Source organism: Lindgomyces ingoldianus (assembly GCF_010093535.1).
Source record: "Lindgomyces ingoldianus strain ATCC 200398 unplaced genomic scaffold BDR25scaffold_17, whole genome shotgun sequence".
Lineage (NCBI taxonomy): Eukaryota > Fungi > Ascomycota > Dothideomycetes > Pleosporales > Lindgomycetaceae > Lindgomyces > Lindgomyces ingoldianus.
Genome location: NW_022985178.1, coordinates 536232 through 552478, shown reverse-complemented (window position 1 = coordinate 552478; position 16247 = coordinate 536232). Strand labels below are relative to the sequence as shown.

The 16247-nt window shown below is 46.9% G+C and overlaps 6 protein-coding genes across 6 annotated transcripts; 4 read left to right on the top strand and 2 right to left on the bottom strand.

Annotated features, from left to right (window-relative positions):
- Positions 1 to 2854: 2854 nt before the first annotated feature.
- On the bottom strand, positions 2855 to 3901 carry BDR25DRAFT_34388 (uncharacterized protein). The gene is made up of 3 exons (XM_033693875.1): positions 3707 to 3901; positions 3105 to 3652; positions 2855 to 3054 (listed from the first exon to the last, which is right to left on the bottom strand). Exons 1-2 carry the CDS (start codon positions 3876 to 3878, stop codon positions 3285 to 3287), a joined length of 540 nt encoding a protein of 179 aa, XP_033547232.1. The 5' UTR covers positions 3879 to 3901; the 3' UTR covers positions 2855 to 3054; positions 3105 to 3284.
- A 134-nt stretch (positions 3902 to 4035) lies between these two features.
- BDR25DRAFT_262256 (PIN domain-like protein) lies at positions 4036 to 6629 on the top strand. Its single transcript, XM_033686754.1, has 3 exons — positions 4036 to 4217; positions 4263 to 4410; positions 4461 to 6629. The coding sequence occupies exons 1-3, from the start codon at positions 4205 to 4207 to the stop codon at positions 6502 to 6504; spliced, it is 2205 nt and encodes a 734-aa protein (XP_033547231.1). The 5' UTR covers positions 4036 to 4204; the 3' UTR covers positions 6505 to 6629.
- Positions 6630 to 7588: 959 nt separating this feature from the next.
- BDR25DRAFT_355500 (uncharacterized protein) lies at positions 7589 to 8192 on the top strand (the record flags this gene model as incomplete). The annotated part of the gene is made up of 2 exons (XM_033695469.1): positions 7589 to 7971; positions 8030 to 8192. The coding sequence occupies 2 exons, from the start codon at positions 7589 to 7591 to the stop codon at positions 8190 to 8192; spliced, it is 546 nt and encodes a 181-aa protein (XP_033547230.1).
- An 80-nt stretch (positions 8193 to 8272) lies between these two features.
- On the top strand, positions 8273 to 9103 carry BDR25DRAFT_355499 (uncharacterized protein; the record flags this gene model as incomplete). The annotated part of the gene is made up of 7 exons (XM_033695468.1): positions 8273 to 8281; positions 8332 to 8464; positions 8516 to 8605; positions 8636 to 8743; positions 8775 to 8863; positions 8937 to 9008; positions 9071 to 9103. The coding sequence occupies 7 exons, from the start codon at positions 8273 to 8275 to the stop codon at positions 9101 to 9103; spliced, it is 534 nt and encodes a 177-aa protein (XP_033547229.1).
- Positions 9104 to 9140: 37 nt separating this feature from the next.
- BDR25DRAFT_314597 (uncharacterized protein) lies at positions 9141 to 12497 on the bottom strand (the record flags this gene model as incomplete). The annotated part of the gene is made up of 1 exon (XM_033691463.1): positions 9141 to 12497. One exon carries the CDS (start codon positions 12495 to 12497, stop codon positions 9141 to 9143), a length of 3357 nt encoding a protein of 1118 aa, XP_033547228.1.
- Positions 12498 to 13088: 591 nt separating this feature from the next.
- On the top strand, positions 13089 to 16102 carry BDR25DRAFT_355497 (uncharacterized protein; the record flags this gene model as incomplete). Its single annotated transcript, XM_033695467.1, has 16 exons — positions 13089 to 13147; positions 13173 to 13239; positions 13322 to 13364; positions 13466 to 13563; positions 13623 to 13662; positions 13794 to 13879; positions 13932 to 14018; positions 14099 to 14338; positions 14368 to 14657; positions 14707 to 14763; positions 14836 to 15408; positions 15460 to 15520; positions 15562 to 15665; positions 15717 to 15786; positions 15838 to 15890; positions 15970 to 16102. 16 exons carry the CDS (start codon positions 13089 to 13091, stop codon positions 16100 to 16102), a joined length of 2061 nt encoding a protein of 686 aa, XP_033547227.1.
- Between the last annotated feature and the right edge of the window lie 145 nt (positions 16103 to 16247).

The window sequence follows — 16247 nt, the reverse complement described above, 5'->3', positions numbered from 1 at the left end:
CTAAAATACAATAGCTATTAAACTACTATTAGTTAAATATAGTAAAGATCCTTATAATTATTATTACTATATTATAATAAACTTTACGCTTTATAAATAACTACTACTTTATCTTGTCTTAGTACATCTGGCTATGTGTAATAAACTTATTAAACAGAGCCTCTTTGTTAGCTAGGGTAAGTCTTAGAGGACGCTCTAATTGCTGCACATGCAGGGCTGTAATAGTATTATACTTTATAAGTTCTAATAGATTGCATAGACAGCACTACAGCTAGCGCGTAAGCAAGTAATAGCTTCTAGGATAAGAACGCTAAGCATAAGGAGATAATATGCAATAGAATAACAATAAACAATTTTCTAGCTGTGCTTTAAGTAGGAGGAGGCTAGTAGTAAGGCCTCTAGATTAAGAATGCGCGCTTTTATAAAGCGCATACCCTAAAGCAGAGTTGGCAACAATCAAGTCAATCAAGTCGGGGTGAATTGCTTGATTGATTGACGGATCTGGCACGTTTTGATTGACTTGATTGACTTGATGGCACAAATGAGGCTTAACTTGATTGACATGATTGACTTGATTGATAGATTACGTAGTGAATCAACCGCCGTATATCTTGTAGATGGTCTCCAGGTCTTCGGGAGAGATGGCGTCACTACGTGGACTTTTTGCTAACTTTGTAGGCTTCAAGCTAAGGCGCTTCCAAACCTATCGCCGCGATGAGTTCGAGCGCTGGATAATCAAGTCACCTGTACTAGAGGAGTCCCTGTTTGCGCGCAATTGGGCGGGCGTCGTCACCTTGTAGGGCAGCTCTCATAAAATCTGACCGGCTCCCAGCTGGCCCTGTACGTGCCTTCTTCGGCGGAGGCTCTGGAGTACTGACGGGAGAGGCGGCGTCTTTAAACTCTGCCCACAAGCGTTGAAAGCCAAGGTGGCAGTCGTCTAGCCAGCCTTTGTATACGTGGTAGAGGCAGGTAAGTTGGTGGGCGGTAGAAGTTGAGGAATTTCAGATATATGGCGCTAAGCCTAGTTAGGCAACTATCACGACTCTAAAGTCCCTTAAAGCCGAGCTGCCTCATACTATATTCACTACTCCCGCACACTAAAGGATCCTGTATCCCCCAGTAAACCTAAGATCCTAGGGATTTAAGTCTGTTAATTAAGTTAATTAAGCAGGCACGATTTGCTTGATTGACTTGGTAAATTTCGCCTGGCTGATTGACTTGATTGACGGCTATTAATCAAGTCAATCAAGTCAAGTTATCAAGTCGACTTGATTGTTGCCAACTCTACCCTAAAGGGCCTGTAAGAGGCCTGCAGTTAGATCTATAATCTAAAACTCTGTTAAATTAGTAGGGTAGGCTCTATCTATACATTTAAAAAGCTTCACGTACAGTAGAAAGCGTTGTAGTTGATTATATAGGGCAGTATGTGCAGTGACTAGCATTTCTATGAGATTTGTGAGGGGAAAGTGCATTGCGCGCAAGACCATTGCATTTAAACAACCTAAAACATTGCTCTCGCGGCTTGCTAGCATAGTGCAGTTGACTGGTGATGTGATAGGATGATGTAGCAATCCTCTAAATTTCTATCAACCATTGTACCCGCAGCTCTCTATAATGGCCAAAACTTTATCGACCTACGTTCCAGTTCCCGAATCTGGATTTTCTCAGTGAACGGACCAATATCGCTTCTAGATAAACCTACAACTTGCGCTGCCCAAGGGCCTTGTTATCAATGCAAAACGTTCATCCAGCGCACTACCCCTTCAGTACCTGGACACTAACGAGCATTTTTTCTAACCTTAATATTCCCTACCCCATGAAGCCACCATTAGCCTTGTGCCTAGTTTGATCTATCGAAAAGTACCCAAACAAGATTTACTTACCCAAATCTTTAATATCTTCCATCATTCTAACATACAACTCATACATCACCGCATCATGGGTTTGGTAAGGATTAGTGGATGGTTGGCTCCGCATCAACATACCGTCGGACATATCCGTTGGGTTGTCGCACATCTCGTAGGAGACCAGGAGACTTTCGCTACGGAATTCGCCCCAGGAGTACCACCCATGTGCAACACGATGTTGGAGTCCTGATGGTTTCCGTGAAGGGACTTGGGATTTACTCTAGATCTATCAGTTGGACGCAAGAAGAAAGGGAAGCAGAGGCATTGACGATGATGCACTTTCTCTAGGTCAAGTATTCGCTCATTTTGCGCGTTGGAGACTTGACGGTGCGAAACGCGATGGAGGGCAACTTAGAAACAGAGCTTCGAGCTTTTACCTAACTCATATAAGGCATCTGCGAGGAAAGCTTGGGTGGTAATGTACGACGTATATTGGGGACAAATCGGGGGATATGGGTGGATGACATCAATTTTTATATTAAACGCAGAGTTTGCGAGGCTATATGGAACTGTGAGCAGAGGGGTGTATATGTATGGAAAAGAAGTATGCCGACATAAACCCCCATGAAGACTATGAAGATACCGCTGTTCGAGGACTGTTGAAAACGGCTGATGGTTTCAGGAAAAACCTATTCATGACTACGTGAGATATCGAGTAGCAAGAGACAAAGGTGACTATAGTGAATTGAAACGACGTGGACTCAGATTTCCTACCCTCATATTCCCCCAAACCTCAGTCTACTCATTCCCGCTATTCAACAATCACTTCCCTCAACCTTGCTCCTCTTCTCTATAGAGCGCAGTTTCGAAAGCTAGATTTTCCGCATCTGATCCCTGGCCTTCATTTTGTATGCTTGAACAAAATCCATTTGCATCGTCCTACTAACACATTCGAATATTAAGGCAAAGAAAAGCAGCTACCGAAAGCCCTAGCTACAAGCATTGCCAAATTCCCGGGTGGGTTTTCCAAAGTGAGGGAATAAGTGGATCCCATCCTGAGGTGGGTGTGCAATATTTTGCCGAAGTAGGACTTCCTGAATTCGTTCGTGAATTACGAAACCAGGGAGGCCTTGAGATGGCCATCCTTGGGTTGAGAATGGTCAGTATGGGTAGATTTAATCACCACCGTAAAGGAAGGGGGCATTTGCTGTAGCTTGGTTAGAGGTGGAAGCGAGGTGAAGACGTTGGATACCATACCCAGAAGGAGCTCCTTTGTTGCGCTAAGTTCGCCCATTTTGGTTTTGGAAGCTTCATAATGAGAAGAGTACAAAGCATAGCAAGGACAGTCAGGGGAGTTGTGCAACTCTATATATCCAACGGAGAGGGCTTTCCCAACCAGCAATCATTGGGGCTAGGCACGTTTCGGAAACCACTTTCTCATGACAATCCTTTTGGGGGAAAGCTCGACTCCCGCCTGGCCCCGTCTGCTGCGAGCCGGACGAACTTCAATGTACTCAGGCTTGACCATTGTCCGTTCCAGTTGGCTAGGGCCTTGAGGTTTTCGCTATCTTCGAAATCCGGCAACCAGAACCCGGATGCATATTCGCCTTGTTCGCTGTTCTGGCTCTGTTTCAAGAGAGTCTCGCGCGTACTTGGAGGCCTACCGACTCGACGCTGTGCCTTCAAAGCGGCCAATTCTTCGTCGTCTCGGTGTAGATAGGCGTTAATTAGGGTCTGGATTTCGGATATGGTGAAGCTTGTGTCGTGCTTGGCAGCAGCAGATTGAAAGAATTTGATCCTCATCACTGGAAAAACCATTAGCTAGGCTTCCCGGTCTCCCTTCAATCCGTATTCCATACAGTATGGCCGATTCTGCTGTTCGCGCACAGCAGCAAGCCGATTTAGCTTGTCGTCTCTCCCAGCCGCGCTCTGAAGCCGGCGCGTATCTCGGCTATTCTCATGCAGAGACGCATTCTTCCCCTTCTTTTTCGTGATGTGCTTTTGCACTTTGCTGAAGCGATTGCTAACCATCGGGACTTTTCCTTGGGAGTGTGAAGATTTCTTGGGGTCGGAGTTGGAAATTTCAGTGGGGAGGTCGGCGGGTCGGCGTTTCGGGGAAACGACTCCGACCTCCTCGTCGCGTCCCCAGCCTTTGCCTTGCAGTTTACGCGTCGCACAGGTCCTCACCAGCGACCACTACTTTGCTTTGATCACCGCCCCTGTTACGCAATTAGCTTGTTGCAATAGTTCCTGGAGACTCTTCTTCTATCATCTTGCCATCTCAATCCCATAATGACACAATAGCAGCATCCTAAGAGCATTGTTTCGGCGCGTTGTGGTCCGAAGGAGGGTGCAAAATGGGCATTTCCGGTACGTATCATTCCACACTGGACTCCCCTACGCTGATTTTTGAAGGGCTATTGCCGCTGTTGAAGTCGATTCACAAGCCGGGCAGTCTCAAGAAATATGCCGGCCAGACTATTGGTGTTGATGCCTACGGATGGCTCCATCGAGGGACTGCGTCCTGTGTTATCGATCTCGCGTTAGATAAGCCGACAACCAAGTGCGTTGTGATCTCCCAATTCAACCAATTACACACTCATCGATTACCAGATTTGTCGACTTTGCCATGAATCGAGTACGAATGCTTGTCCATTTCGGAATCACACCTTATCTCGTTTTCGATGGAGACTACCTCCCCAGCAAGGCCGGGACCGAGAAGGAGAGGGCAGAACGACGGAAAGAGGCTAGACGAGTTGGACTGGAGTTGCTCAAAATGGGAAAGGCATCACAAGCACATTTGGAGTTGCAGAAGGCCGTCGATGTGACTCCAGAAATGGCCCGTCTTCTGATTGAGGAACTAAAGCACCACAATATCCAGTACATCGTAGCGCCTTATGAAGCAGACTCACAATTGGCCTATCTCGAGCGCCAGGGTATCATAAACGGAATCCTATCCGAAGACTCGGACTTGCTCGTTTTCGGTGCTAAATGTCTGATCACAAAGCTAGACAAGTATGGAGAATGTGTCGAGGTGAACCGGAACCACTTCACGGCGTGTAGGGAAGTTAGCCTGGTAGGATGGTCCGATACTGATTTCAGACGAATGGCTATCTTGAGTGGTTGTGACTATCTTCCCGGCATAGGCAAGATGGGACTGAAGACCGCTTACCGGATGTTACGAAAGCACAAGACAGTGGAACGGCTTGTACGAGCAGCGCAGTTCGAGGGTCAGTTAAAAGTGCCCCCTGGCTACATGGAAGCTTTTAATCAGGCAGAGAACACTTTTCTCTACCAATGGGTTTTCTGTCCGCGTTCCAACCAACTCGTCAATCTGACAGTCCCGGATTCTGGGGTTGACATTGATGAGATGCCATATATCGGCAAAGAAGTCCCGCCGAACGTAGCATTCGGCGTATCGCGAGGTGACCTGCACCCTCACACCAAGGAACCCATTATTGTCGCACAGAAAGACAGGTCAAAGTCTAAACCACTGAGGCCCGCTTCTAGGACACCTTCTATAACCCAAACTCCAGACCTAAAGCAGACAAAACCAATCGATACCTTTTTCAGGCCAAGGCGCACGCCCTTGGCTGAGCTGGATCCAAACAGCTTCACTCCATCGCCGAGTCAGCAAGCCCTTTTACAACAGCAACAACTAAATGGTGGTGGATGGGCGGCAGTCCTAGCTCCACAGTCGCACCCGCAGTCACAACAGCGGTCTTCCTTCCCAAGGACTGCTCCTCAGCCACCAAGGCGGGCCACATCAGACTCATTCGCGAGAAGAGCATCCGCACCGCATCCCTCAAAGAGGCAGCGGCTGTGCTCTGACGGTGCATTCGGTACCCTTGACAGAGACTCTGACAAGCCCGAAATCACGCGAAGCAGATTCTTCAATTCCTCAAAGCCGGACCCGAGCCCATCAATAAACAAGAGCAAGAAGAGCCAAGATCAAAATTTCGAACTATGGTCCGATGATTCCATTGAAGAGGCAATGGCCGAACTAGCAGACCTCGATGAAGTCCCCTCTTTTCGAAAGGAGAAGGTAGCGGTTTTCAAGGACGACTTTCAATCTAGCGTGAACAGCGATTCGCAGTCCACCACGCTTTCCAGAAGCATTACCGAGATGTCACAGGATATTTCCGGGATTCTCACGCCTGCTACTTCCTGTAGTAGCCCTGCACGTGAATCTGAAGAGCATTCGGTTTTTAGTGCAGCTCTCTCCGCACAGGTGAAGGATCTTCGTTCGAGATTCTCGTATCGCTCCTCGTCTGTCGCATCCGAACGTTCTTGGCTGTCGAAGGGCCCTCGAGGTAGTACCCTACTACGGTCTACCTCCGGACCGGCAGCTAGTATATCCCAACCAACAACACATGCCTCACAGGACCCGTGTTCTGAATCGAACCCTTTAAAGGCGGCTGAGCTCAACGGCGAATCTAACGAACTTGAAGATTCGGCTTGGGCAGCCATGGAAACCGAAGTGGTTGTTGCAGCCAGCGATATTGAGAGCCCAGAGAAACCCAAGCCCACACCAGCATCATCCCGCGAGGTAGAGGTCAAGGGGAGTGAAGATCTACTAGTCCCCGACAGCGAAGAGGAGGGTAACTCCCCACACAAGCCAACGCTAGACCTGGGACGATTTGCTTTCCTCGGATGATGGCATTTGATATTGTTTGGGACTTGTTAACATGGCCAGGCGTATTGATATTGGGATATTGCATAGCATTGTGTACATTTTATAGGCACTTTTCAGGTATTCTGATCATCTTAAAAGCAAGCATGAGTTGGTCTTTGGCTGAATTTTCGGGCCTTGCTTAAACGTGCAGAGCCTATTGGAGCGTGCATACGAGCGAGTTTGATTTATGCATGTGTGTGATAGTTCACAAGGAATTGGCATTTTTAGGATCAAATGCCCACATCATATTCTTCTAAGCCATCAGCTCTATGGAAGTTGCTAATCGTTCAAGTCATGATGAGGCGTCGTCCGACGGTGCCAGATTCTCGCATTCAGTTTCAGAAAGGGATGTACCGCTTCCATGCCAACTTCATTTAAGGCCACCAGCTACATTCCTCACCTAACCACCCCCAACCCACCAATTCACCATCACCCCTCACAGCCCTGTCTCCCTCTGTGTGTGTTGGGGCCCCAGAAGACCCTGACGCGGCAGCATCTCTCGTCTCAAAGCCCATTGCTTCAAGCCCAGTGGACCGTCCTCAACACGAAGATACTAATACTATTGCACCATCTGATTCACATTCACCTCTAGATCTAGACAAAGAGGTAGACTAGGTCGTTCGCGCTAGCGCAATTGCCCTATTCCCCTTTGTCTACAGCATATGAGGTTTTGAACTTCCGCATCCTGCGGAGGGGAATAAAGAAGGGTGGGATGGATGCATGGGGCTTGTTCGACTTTAACAAGCATTCTTGTTAGTCAATCGCAAACTGAGTGCCTAAATTTCGACTTGAGAATTCTGAGTTAAGTATCATTGGGCTTTGAGTCAACACCATATCACATCGTTGTCACATTCTACTCAACTCAACCAAAACACCTTCCCCCACACCAACTAACCATGGCACCAAAAGACAAACTGCTCTTCCAAAACCACACCCCTCGTCCCTCAGCTCTGCCACACGCAGCCATGCCCCCAGCGACAGCCCCGCTTACGCCATAGGCGGAGAAATAGGCTAGAGTTTTGCCGGGAACGGATAGGAATGTAGTATGGTATGATTATATGATAGGATGAGGATATGGGTACCTGTTTGCTTTCCTTCTTTTCATTCTAGAGTCGACTCGTGGGTTTGGGGGTTTGTTGGCTGGGGTTTTGTAATGAATATGTTTTGCAATTTCCATTTCTGGAGGTTTTTACGTAGGATATTGTGCCAATTCGCTTTATCACCCTCAATGGATGATGGCTTTGAAAATCGGATCATCATCATCATCATCTCTTCACCACCACTCTTTCTTCCTGTCTCTGTCGTTCGAGTTTTAAACGTCTTGAACCCCCAAAGCCTGTCTTCACGGCGTCAAATAGCTCCAACGGAATCTTCGTTTTATTCCACCGCAACCGCTCTTAACCATGAGATGTATATCTGGGACTATCAAACACCAAAACCAACACTGCCGTTAACTATGCGCCTACTAAGGTTTGTTTTTAAGACCCAACAACCTCGACCATAAAAGAGGATGCTACATCTTTCTATGGTCTCGAGAGATGGCTGGAAGACTGCGCAGAAAAGCGGACGAGCTTCGAGAGGTTTTCTTTATAGTTACGGAGCTCTCTGAGCTCTACCACTTGCTCATTTTCAAGAGCCACTACTGCTTACTATATTTGCATGCAGCCTGATAAGTAGCTTGCTGCCTAGCTCACTCCTTTGTATATATAAACCCTTAAATACGTTTCTTTAGCAAGCAACTTAGTTCCTGATGCCCTTGGTGCTCCTAAAAGGTTCACAGATTTTATATTAAGCACTCGGGTGCGCTAGTCGATCTGGAATTCTTCTCATGAGAGTGATTACTCTTCAAATTTTGAGGCTCCCTTACCGGTTGTAGCTGCGTCCAACCTTGAGGTCCAAACTTATGAATTTCCAAAGGCAGCGATCTCGAGCATGAACAGGGGTCCCACACTTTTCTTGTCTTAAGAGCGGAATGGAATTGTGTGCGAGAAAGTATTTAGGATTTGGAAGGATTTTATATCTAGGCGTGCACGTGCGGTTGTGTCGTTCGGTAGGACGATCGACCTTTTAGTTTCTTTCGCCAGTTAACAATCCACCGGACTATGCACCTAAGCCTTCTTCCGTTGTTTACAAGCAACAATACGGAGAATCACTATGATTAAGTCTCACTTTATTGTCAAGAGATGGTTGGGAGTCTGTGTGGGTGTTGCTGAGGCGCTGGGTTTTTTTTATATCCCTGGGCGCGCCAGCAGATCTGGAATCTAAGGACCTTTCCCATAGGTCGAATTTCTGTATTTCTTTAGTGGTTTTCAGCCATACGTCTACGCATTTACTACATATAGTGAGTAATTTTTTTACTGTAAACAATTAGTTTAAGGCAAGCATGGAGCGCACCACATCTGTTTTAATTCTAGAAGCTAATACCCCACGCTATCAAATTGCTTGTACAAGGGTTCCATGCATCAAGCTCGGACTACATTGAGAAGGTCCCCAAGGCCTCCTTAGTAGTGGCTAGAAAAGAAAGAACAGAGAGAAATTCGTCCATAAGGACAACATAAAAGCATACATATTCAACCAATGATTCTACCAGAGATTCTACCTGAGATTCTACCAGAAAATCAACAATACACCCAACAGTTCGTGTCTCGGGTATGCACCCCATCAGTCTCACTCCATTCGCCCACCTCACACCTCGGCACCTTGTCGTTATTCTGGGCGACAAATTTTGAGGAGAACTGATAGTTACCCAATTCGAAATGAAACATTTCATCCCCATTAGTATCATAGCCGGCTTCTATTTCCAGCTCTTTATACAAACCCGGCACCTTATTCGGATCTCTGTTGTCGAAATAAATCTCATCGTATTCACCCATCGGCGTAACCACTTCGTCTGCTGCATCATTGATTGAGGTCTTGGTCCACCAGTGGTGCTCTTGGCCCACCGTCTGCATTTTCTCACTGACTTTGAAGGTGCATATGCCAGGTGTATATTTAAGTTTGTCGGTAACAAGAATCCAGTCTAAATAACCGTTGACATACTCTCCGCCATGTCTCCAGTCAATCCCTGGAATGTCTTGACCGGTGGGGCATTCCTCGAATATTTTGGTCATGTTGGATATGCAATCGTCTTTGTTAATTTGGATAGTTGCCTTGTCGGTGGCATCCGTAGTGCTCGAGATCAAGAGGACGACCTGGTCGTCTGTGTCTTTGTTGTACATGCGCTCGATTCTCTTATGGTTCAACCGTCCCACTCCATCGTCCCAACCTTTTGCCTTAGAAGCTTCGTCGCAGAAGTCCGTTATACCTTTCTCCATGGTTTCTGGGCTGACCCAGTATTGGTTTCTGTTATTTTCGCATTTCAGGGACTGAGTTGGTGTTGGCATTGGAGTGGTTGAGGACGAAATGGGGTTGACTGTTGAAGATTCAGAGGGCTTTCCAGTGTCACTTGCACTAGTGGTGGAACTCTTGGAGGTGTAAGAACTAGTGGACTGGGTGTTACTCTCTGTTCCCGTCGATGGCGAGGTTTTACTACTTTGAGTTCTAGATGATGAGCTTGAATTGCTGATCGTAACTGTCGATAGGGTTGTGGGAGGAGACCCAGTGGTTGCTCCAGTCAATCCGCTACTCTTGCTCACGGTCATAGAAGAAAAGCTCATTGTAATTGAGCCGAATATTGCAGGCGGTGTGTATGTACCATACTTAGATCCAGGCGCGGAGTATCCCACACCCGGCCCAAAGGATGTAGGCCATGATTGTCGGGCACATGCAGCGCCCGAGGCAGTAACAGTAACCGAAGCCGTACCGGTCAGATCACACCCTGACCGAGTACCAGTATCGACAGCAGTAACACATTGTGTACCAGTTGCTCCACCAGTGGGACAGGAAATTCTTGTCAAGAAGTCGGTGACTACACCTCCTGAACACGAACTGACACTCTGCGTTACCTTGGCAGTGCCCGTTAGGCTACAGCCAGATCGAGTGGAGGTCTGAATGGCCGTTTGACAGTTCGAAGCAGATTCAGATGGGCAAATAATCTGCGTAAATCTGTCGGTGACGACAGCCCCTGAACATGACGAGCTAGATGATGAAGAAGTTGTCGAACTCTTCGAGCTCTCTTGTTTACTCGATGGCGTATTCGATGGCTTTGGGTCGTTAGGGTCATTGGGGTCGTTTGGGTCAGGCTCTTCATTGTTTCCTTTCGGGTCGTCTGGATCCTTATGGCCATGTTTACCGTTGTCGCTCACGGGAGGACATTTTCTCAATGGTATCTCGATATTGATGACCGGAACCTTGATCTTCATGCATCCACCTAGATGGAAATCCGGCAGATGCGGAAGAGATATCTGGAGATTGGGGATTTTGGGCACGTTGAAATAGATGATCCATAGGGCGGCCGCGTCGTCATCATCGTCATCATTATCACACGTATTCTTACAGATGCAACCACAGTGAACAACAGGAAGATCGGTAGGCTGGCCATTGACCAGAGTCTTCAGCCAAAAGTTCTTCTTCCAATCAGAGTTTGACGTCTGGCTGGCTGAGATGGCTGTATCCGTCGTAAGAGTTGAGGTGACCAGGAAATTGTCCCAAGAAGTCATCGTCAAATAGCGATCAATTTCCTCATCAGAGTATGAAGTCGTAGGAGATGGTGGAGGCGCGGCTGTTGAGGATTGACCCGGTGGCGGCACAACGGTTGAGGAAACGCCGTTAGCGGATGAGGTGACACTCTTTGAGACTCCAGTTTTTAAAGAGGACGATGTGCTAGTGAGGGAAACTAAGCTTTCTGAGATGTTTGTCGATGAGAGTGTGCTTGATATACCAGTGAGGGAAACTAAGCTTTCTGAGCTTCTTGTCCCTGTACTAGCAGTCGATGAGAATGTGCTTGATGTACTAGTGTTTGTCAAGCTGGACGAAGATATTGAGGATACAGTCGTTCTAGCAGTACTAAACGAGGTGGTACTTCTAGATGAACTGTTAACGCTCGGGGATGACGCCGCCGAAAGTGTAGTAGAGAGGGTCGAGCCGGTGGAAGGAACCACTTCGGTGAGAGAGACCAAGTTGCTGGAAGAAGCCGAAATATTAAGAGTCGATAAAGATCCCGTTGTGAGGCTCGATTTACTAGAAATACTGCCCAGAGTGTTTGAGTTGCTTGCAGGGCCAGATGGGGAGCTAGTTGTACCGTTGATGCTGGCAAACGAATTGCTACTAATCGAAGAACCCGTTGAAAGGCTCGATTTACTGGAAATACTGCCCAGAGTGTTCGATTTGGTTGTAGGGCTAGGTGGGGAGCTAGTTGTACCGTTGAAGCTAGCAACTGAATTGCTACTAATCGAGGAACCCGTTGATGGACTTGCAGCAGAGGAAGTGGTAACGGCTCCACTGCTGGTAGAAGATGTAGTTGCTAGCGTCAAAACACTACTTGATGCCGAGTTACTTGACGAGCTAGTTGAGTTGCTCGAGATAGCACTGTAGATTGTCGAAAATCCAGTCGTCTGCACAAACGTCTGTCCTGCAGAAGTAATTGTTGTTACGAGGGGACTCGTAAAAACTGCCGTGCTTGCAGCTCCACCCACCGTTGGACTTAGCGCGCTATAGATAGTGCTAAACCCGGTTGTCTGCACCACTATTTGGCCTCCAGAAGTAATTGTCGCAACGAGAGGTATCGTGATAGCTGTGCTTGTCATCCCATTGGATCCAGAACTTAGTGTGCTATACCTGGTTGTAGATCCTATTGTTTGTACAATGGTCAGGCCCTCGGAAGTGATCGTTGTAACGAGAGGTTTTGTTGCGATAGTTGTATTCAGAACTGTCGTAGTACCAGTTCTGGAACTCGGCGAGTTGCTACTCAAAGTTGAAAAATGTCCGGTCGTAGGGGTGTATGGGACTGCCGCGTAGAAAGTTTTGGTTGTATCATAATTCTGCGCCGTCGCCCCTATGGCGAGCAAAAGAAAAAGAGGCCCAATCTTACGAAACATACCCAGAAGAACGTATGCACATGGTGCCGATATTGGGAGAGAGCTTGATTGTTATATACGATATACTTGCAGTTCTGTTCTAGGATGCCTGTCTCGAAATGTTCTCATACTAGAACCCTCAGTTCGATCCGGGATGGGAGGAATGCCAGATTACAAGGTCCTTGCGCCCCAAAAGGGATTTGACGGATGAAGGAGTTAGAACATGTAACAAAATCTAAGAATCCTTAGCTTCAGCAGAATAGGAAGAGATGGCAGATTTCAAAGATCTTAATTCCTTACGCCCCAAAGGTAATTGCATGGAAGAAGGAGTCAGAACGCCTAACGAAATACACCAATTTTTAACCCCCCCGGAGTAAGAGGAGATGACAGGTTTCAAATATCTTAATTCCTTACGCCCCAAAGGTAATTGCATGGAAGAAGGGGCCAGAACGCCTAACGAAATACACCAATTTTTAACCCCCCCAGAGTAAGAGGAGATGACAGGTTTCAAATATCTTAATTCCTTACGCCCCAAAGGTGTCTTCATGGACGAAGGAGTCAGAATATCTAACGAAATCTAAGAATCCTAAACCTCACCTAAGATAGGATGAGATGGTAGATTTCAAAGGTCTTTATTCCTTACCCCCAAAGGTGATTGCAGGGATGAAGGAGTCAGAACGCCTAACGAACCCCAAGAAATCTCATTTCTTCCATCGTCCCAGCGGAAACTTCTGTAAGACCGGCACCTGTTAAACGCGAAAGAGTACGTTCAATATTTCTATTAAAAACCTACAAGGTATTAACTAGTATTCAGAGTATAGAGCCTTTTGTGAGCGGATATTTAGGGCGATAAATTGTATTTCGTTATCTTCACAACTATCGCCGAGAGTGATCTCTAGCTGCCTAAAAACTGGCTTTACGCAACGCCACATTTTCGAATCGGCCTACCAAGCACAAGGTGTATTTGTAATATTCTGAGTGCAATCGAGCAAAAGCCATGAAAGAGGGAAAAGTGTGCATCCCCCAAGTGGCCCTGAATTTTCCAAATTTCTTAGATGACAGATATGCAGCACCGTGTCCGTTCAAGGTGGCACAACCATCGTGTAATTAGCTAGTAAGATTATCTTCCACCGAATACCTCTGAAGGCTGAAAGTAAACCTGGGGCCCCTGAAACGAATCCAATGTGTCGCACGTACTGTTTCTGAGTTGCGGCTACGCATGCCCGCAAAAGCGACGAACCCTTAGGGAACGCCTAAAGTAAGCAGGATTCAAGAGCCTAGTTGCATCTAAAATTGAATGGTAAACTGTTTCTTGAGCACGTCTTGAGCCATTTGTCAAGGAAGAAGCTGATGGTAGATTCATTTCCGAATGTTTCTCCTCTTGGATCCTTCATCATCAGCTAGTGGCTATAGGACACGTAGACGAGTAATTAAGATGCTCTCGAGCTGTCAAAGAACTTAAGAATGCCGGTGTCTGCCCTGGAGACTCTTTTGGCTGGAACATTCTTTCTGGGACACGATGCGTCATCTTTTGATTTATCAGTCTCTGCTCCTTGCAGCTGTATTATGTATTTCTCCTACCACCTACGGGTTCTTAAACTCTGCTGGAGTACTGCGCTTAGGCTCTAGATTTGATAGTCCGTGGTATGGACATTCGAGACTGCGATTTTCGCATGCAAGCTAACGGTAGAGCAGGTCATACACTTCACTTTTTCGTCGTGCAAATGACCCAGAATTCGATGGAGAAGAAGATATTCCTCTCAATCTCGGTGGCTGCGTTCCGCGTTGTATCAACGCTGGGGAAGAACGTGACACTGGAGGTGCCAGGACCAAAAGATCAACAATCCCATTTGGCAATCCTTGTGCGCGCGGTTCGCCCTCTTGCCTTCAGATACGCGACAACTCTTCCGATTTTTCGAATCCTTTCGAAAGGCGGGCTCAGCCACTTCCTCCTTTCGATGGCCCTAATGATCTCCGCCGCATGACTACAGCCCAGTTGGGTCAGTGGATGATGAACAGAATGCCAGACCCTAGGCAGGCGGGGACTGATGTTGAAATGCTCTGGGACTCACGCGATCAAGGACAGATGATTGACTTGAGGCCTTATAGGTCTAGAAATCGTGCAAAACCATATGGGATACCTACTTCATTCTTTTCACAACCAGGCAACACTGCATTTGCGTGGGGAACAATAGGTCTAGTAGGGTGTAGTATGTTTGCCATCGTGAAGACACCCACGCCTCAAGATCAAAGAGCTGGCGTCTACATGGCGCATATTTGGGAGTAAGTCAGGAGGCCCTAAGCTAGTTACAATAGACTAATAAGATAGGGTACCAGGATTCTCCAATGACGAGGACAGAAGCGGCAAAATTTTGAGTTTAGCACAGCCCAATAGCTGGATACGGGATTTTATTCGTGAGGGATTCCCTCCACCAAACGCACCCTTCCCGAGAAGAATTCCACCAAACGAGCGCTTATGGGAAACTACGTTCCAAGAAGGCTTAAACAATCATGGTGCACACCTTGGAAACGGAGAAGCAATCGCGATGCACCCGCAGACTTATAACCGTGTGGATGTTGGCAACCCGCCAGTGGAGCGGTATGTTGTGGGTCAAGGCCCTCAGCACCCAGACGGCTTGAATTTGATGAAAAATACCATTGATGGAGTAATGCAAAATAGTCATCAGAGTACTGTCGATTGGTACCCGGATTATCTTTATATTCCAGCAAGAGAGGACGAAAACGCCATACGGGCCCTTCAAACTCCGAGTGGGCGTACTCTCTTCGAGTACGATCCAAATTTTCCAATAGGAAACGGTGAAACCACAAGAATGGGAATGCTTCTACTCGAGGATGGAGGGCCACGGGGTCCTCAGAAAACAGATGGCACGTATCAGCCCGGTCCCGGCGGACCGTTTTTCTTCGATTTTAAGTAGCCTGCGTATTGAGACTGTCTAACAAGGGAATTGTAATTGTTCTTGAGAATTTGTACTGCAATCATTCCCATGTCTTTAGCACTTCGGAATTGCAACTCTTTTAAGATAGTGGCTTGCCTGGCTACATCTTCTAGAATGGCTCTTTCTAGATAGTAGTCACTAGCATTAAATACTTCGCCTCAAACTTTCTCTTCTCATATTCCTCTCCCCGACACTTGCTCAAATTGTCCCTCCGACTCCGTTTCTCACGGCAGTAAGCTTGCTTATACGGAAGTCTCTATATCAAGTGTACGGGATACTGCAGAATACGTTCAGTACGGCGCAAGCCGAGGGAAACTAACCGCAATGCTTGGAAGAGACTAAGCTCTCATGTGGTGACCATGGAATCTGCACCTTATTTTCCAATGGGAGGCCAGCGGATATAGATAGCTACTACCCCAGTCTTCTATTTGGATCGTATGCTAGCTGGAGTGGCTGAGTGTTGAAGCCAGAGAGCTCTATTAGCTTTTTATAAATTTATTAACGCTCTTGCTTGAAATCCTCTTGACATATCTAAGTGTCAGCCTCAGAAGTGATAAGCAAACCCTAGCTCATATGTTCAGAGAGAGTATCGATCTAGATTTTGAAGATGCACCATTTAGTGAGGGTAAATGCGAAGCTTTTGGGAGCACCAAGGCTATGGGTAACTGAGTTTGATTGCTAAAGAAGCGTACCTCAGGGTATATATATATCCAAAGGGGTGAGCTATGCAGGAAGTGGATATTAAGTACGAACAGGTGGTAAAACTCGGTTGCGCTCTGGAGAGCTCCGTAAGTAACTTCAAACAGAAGACCTT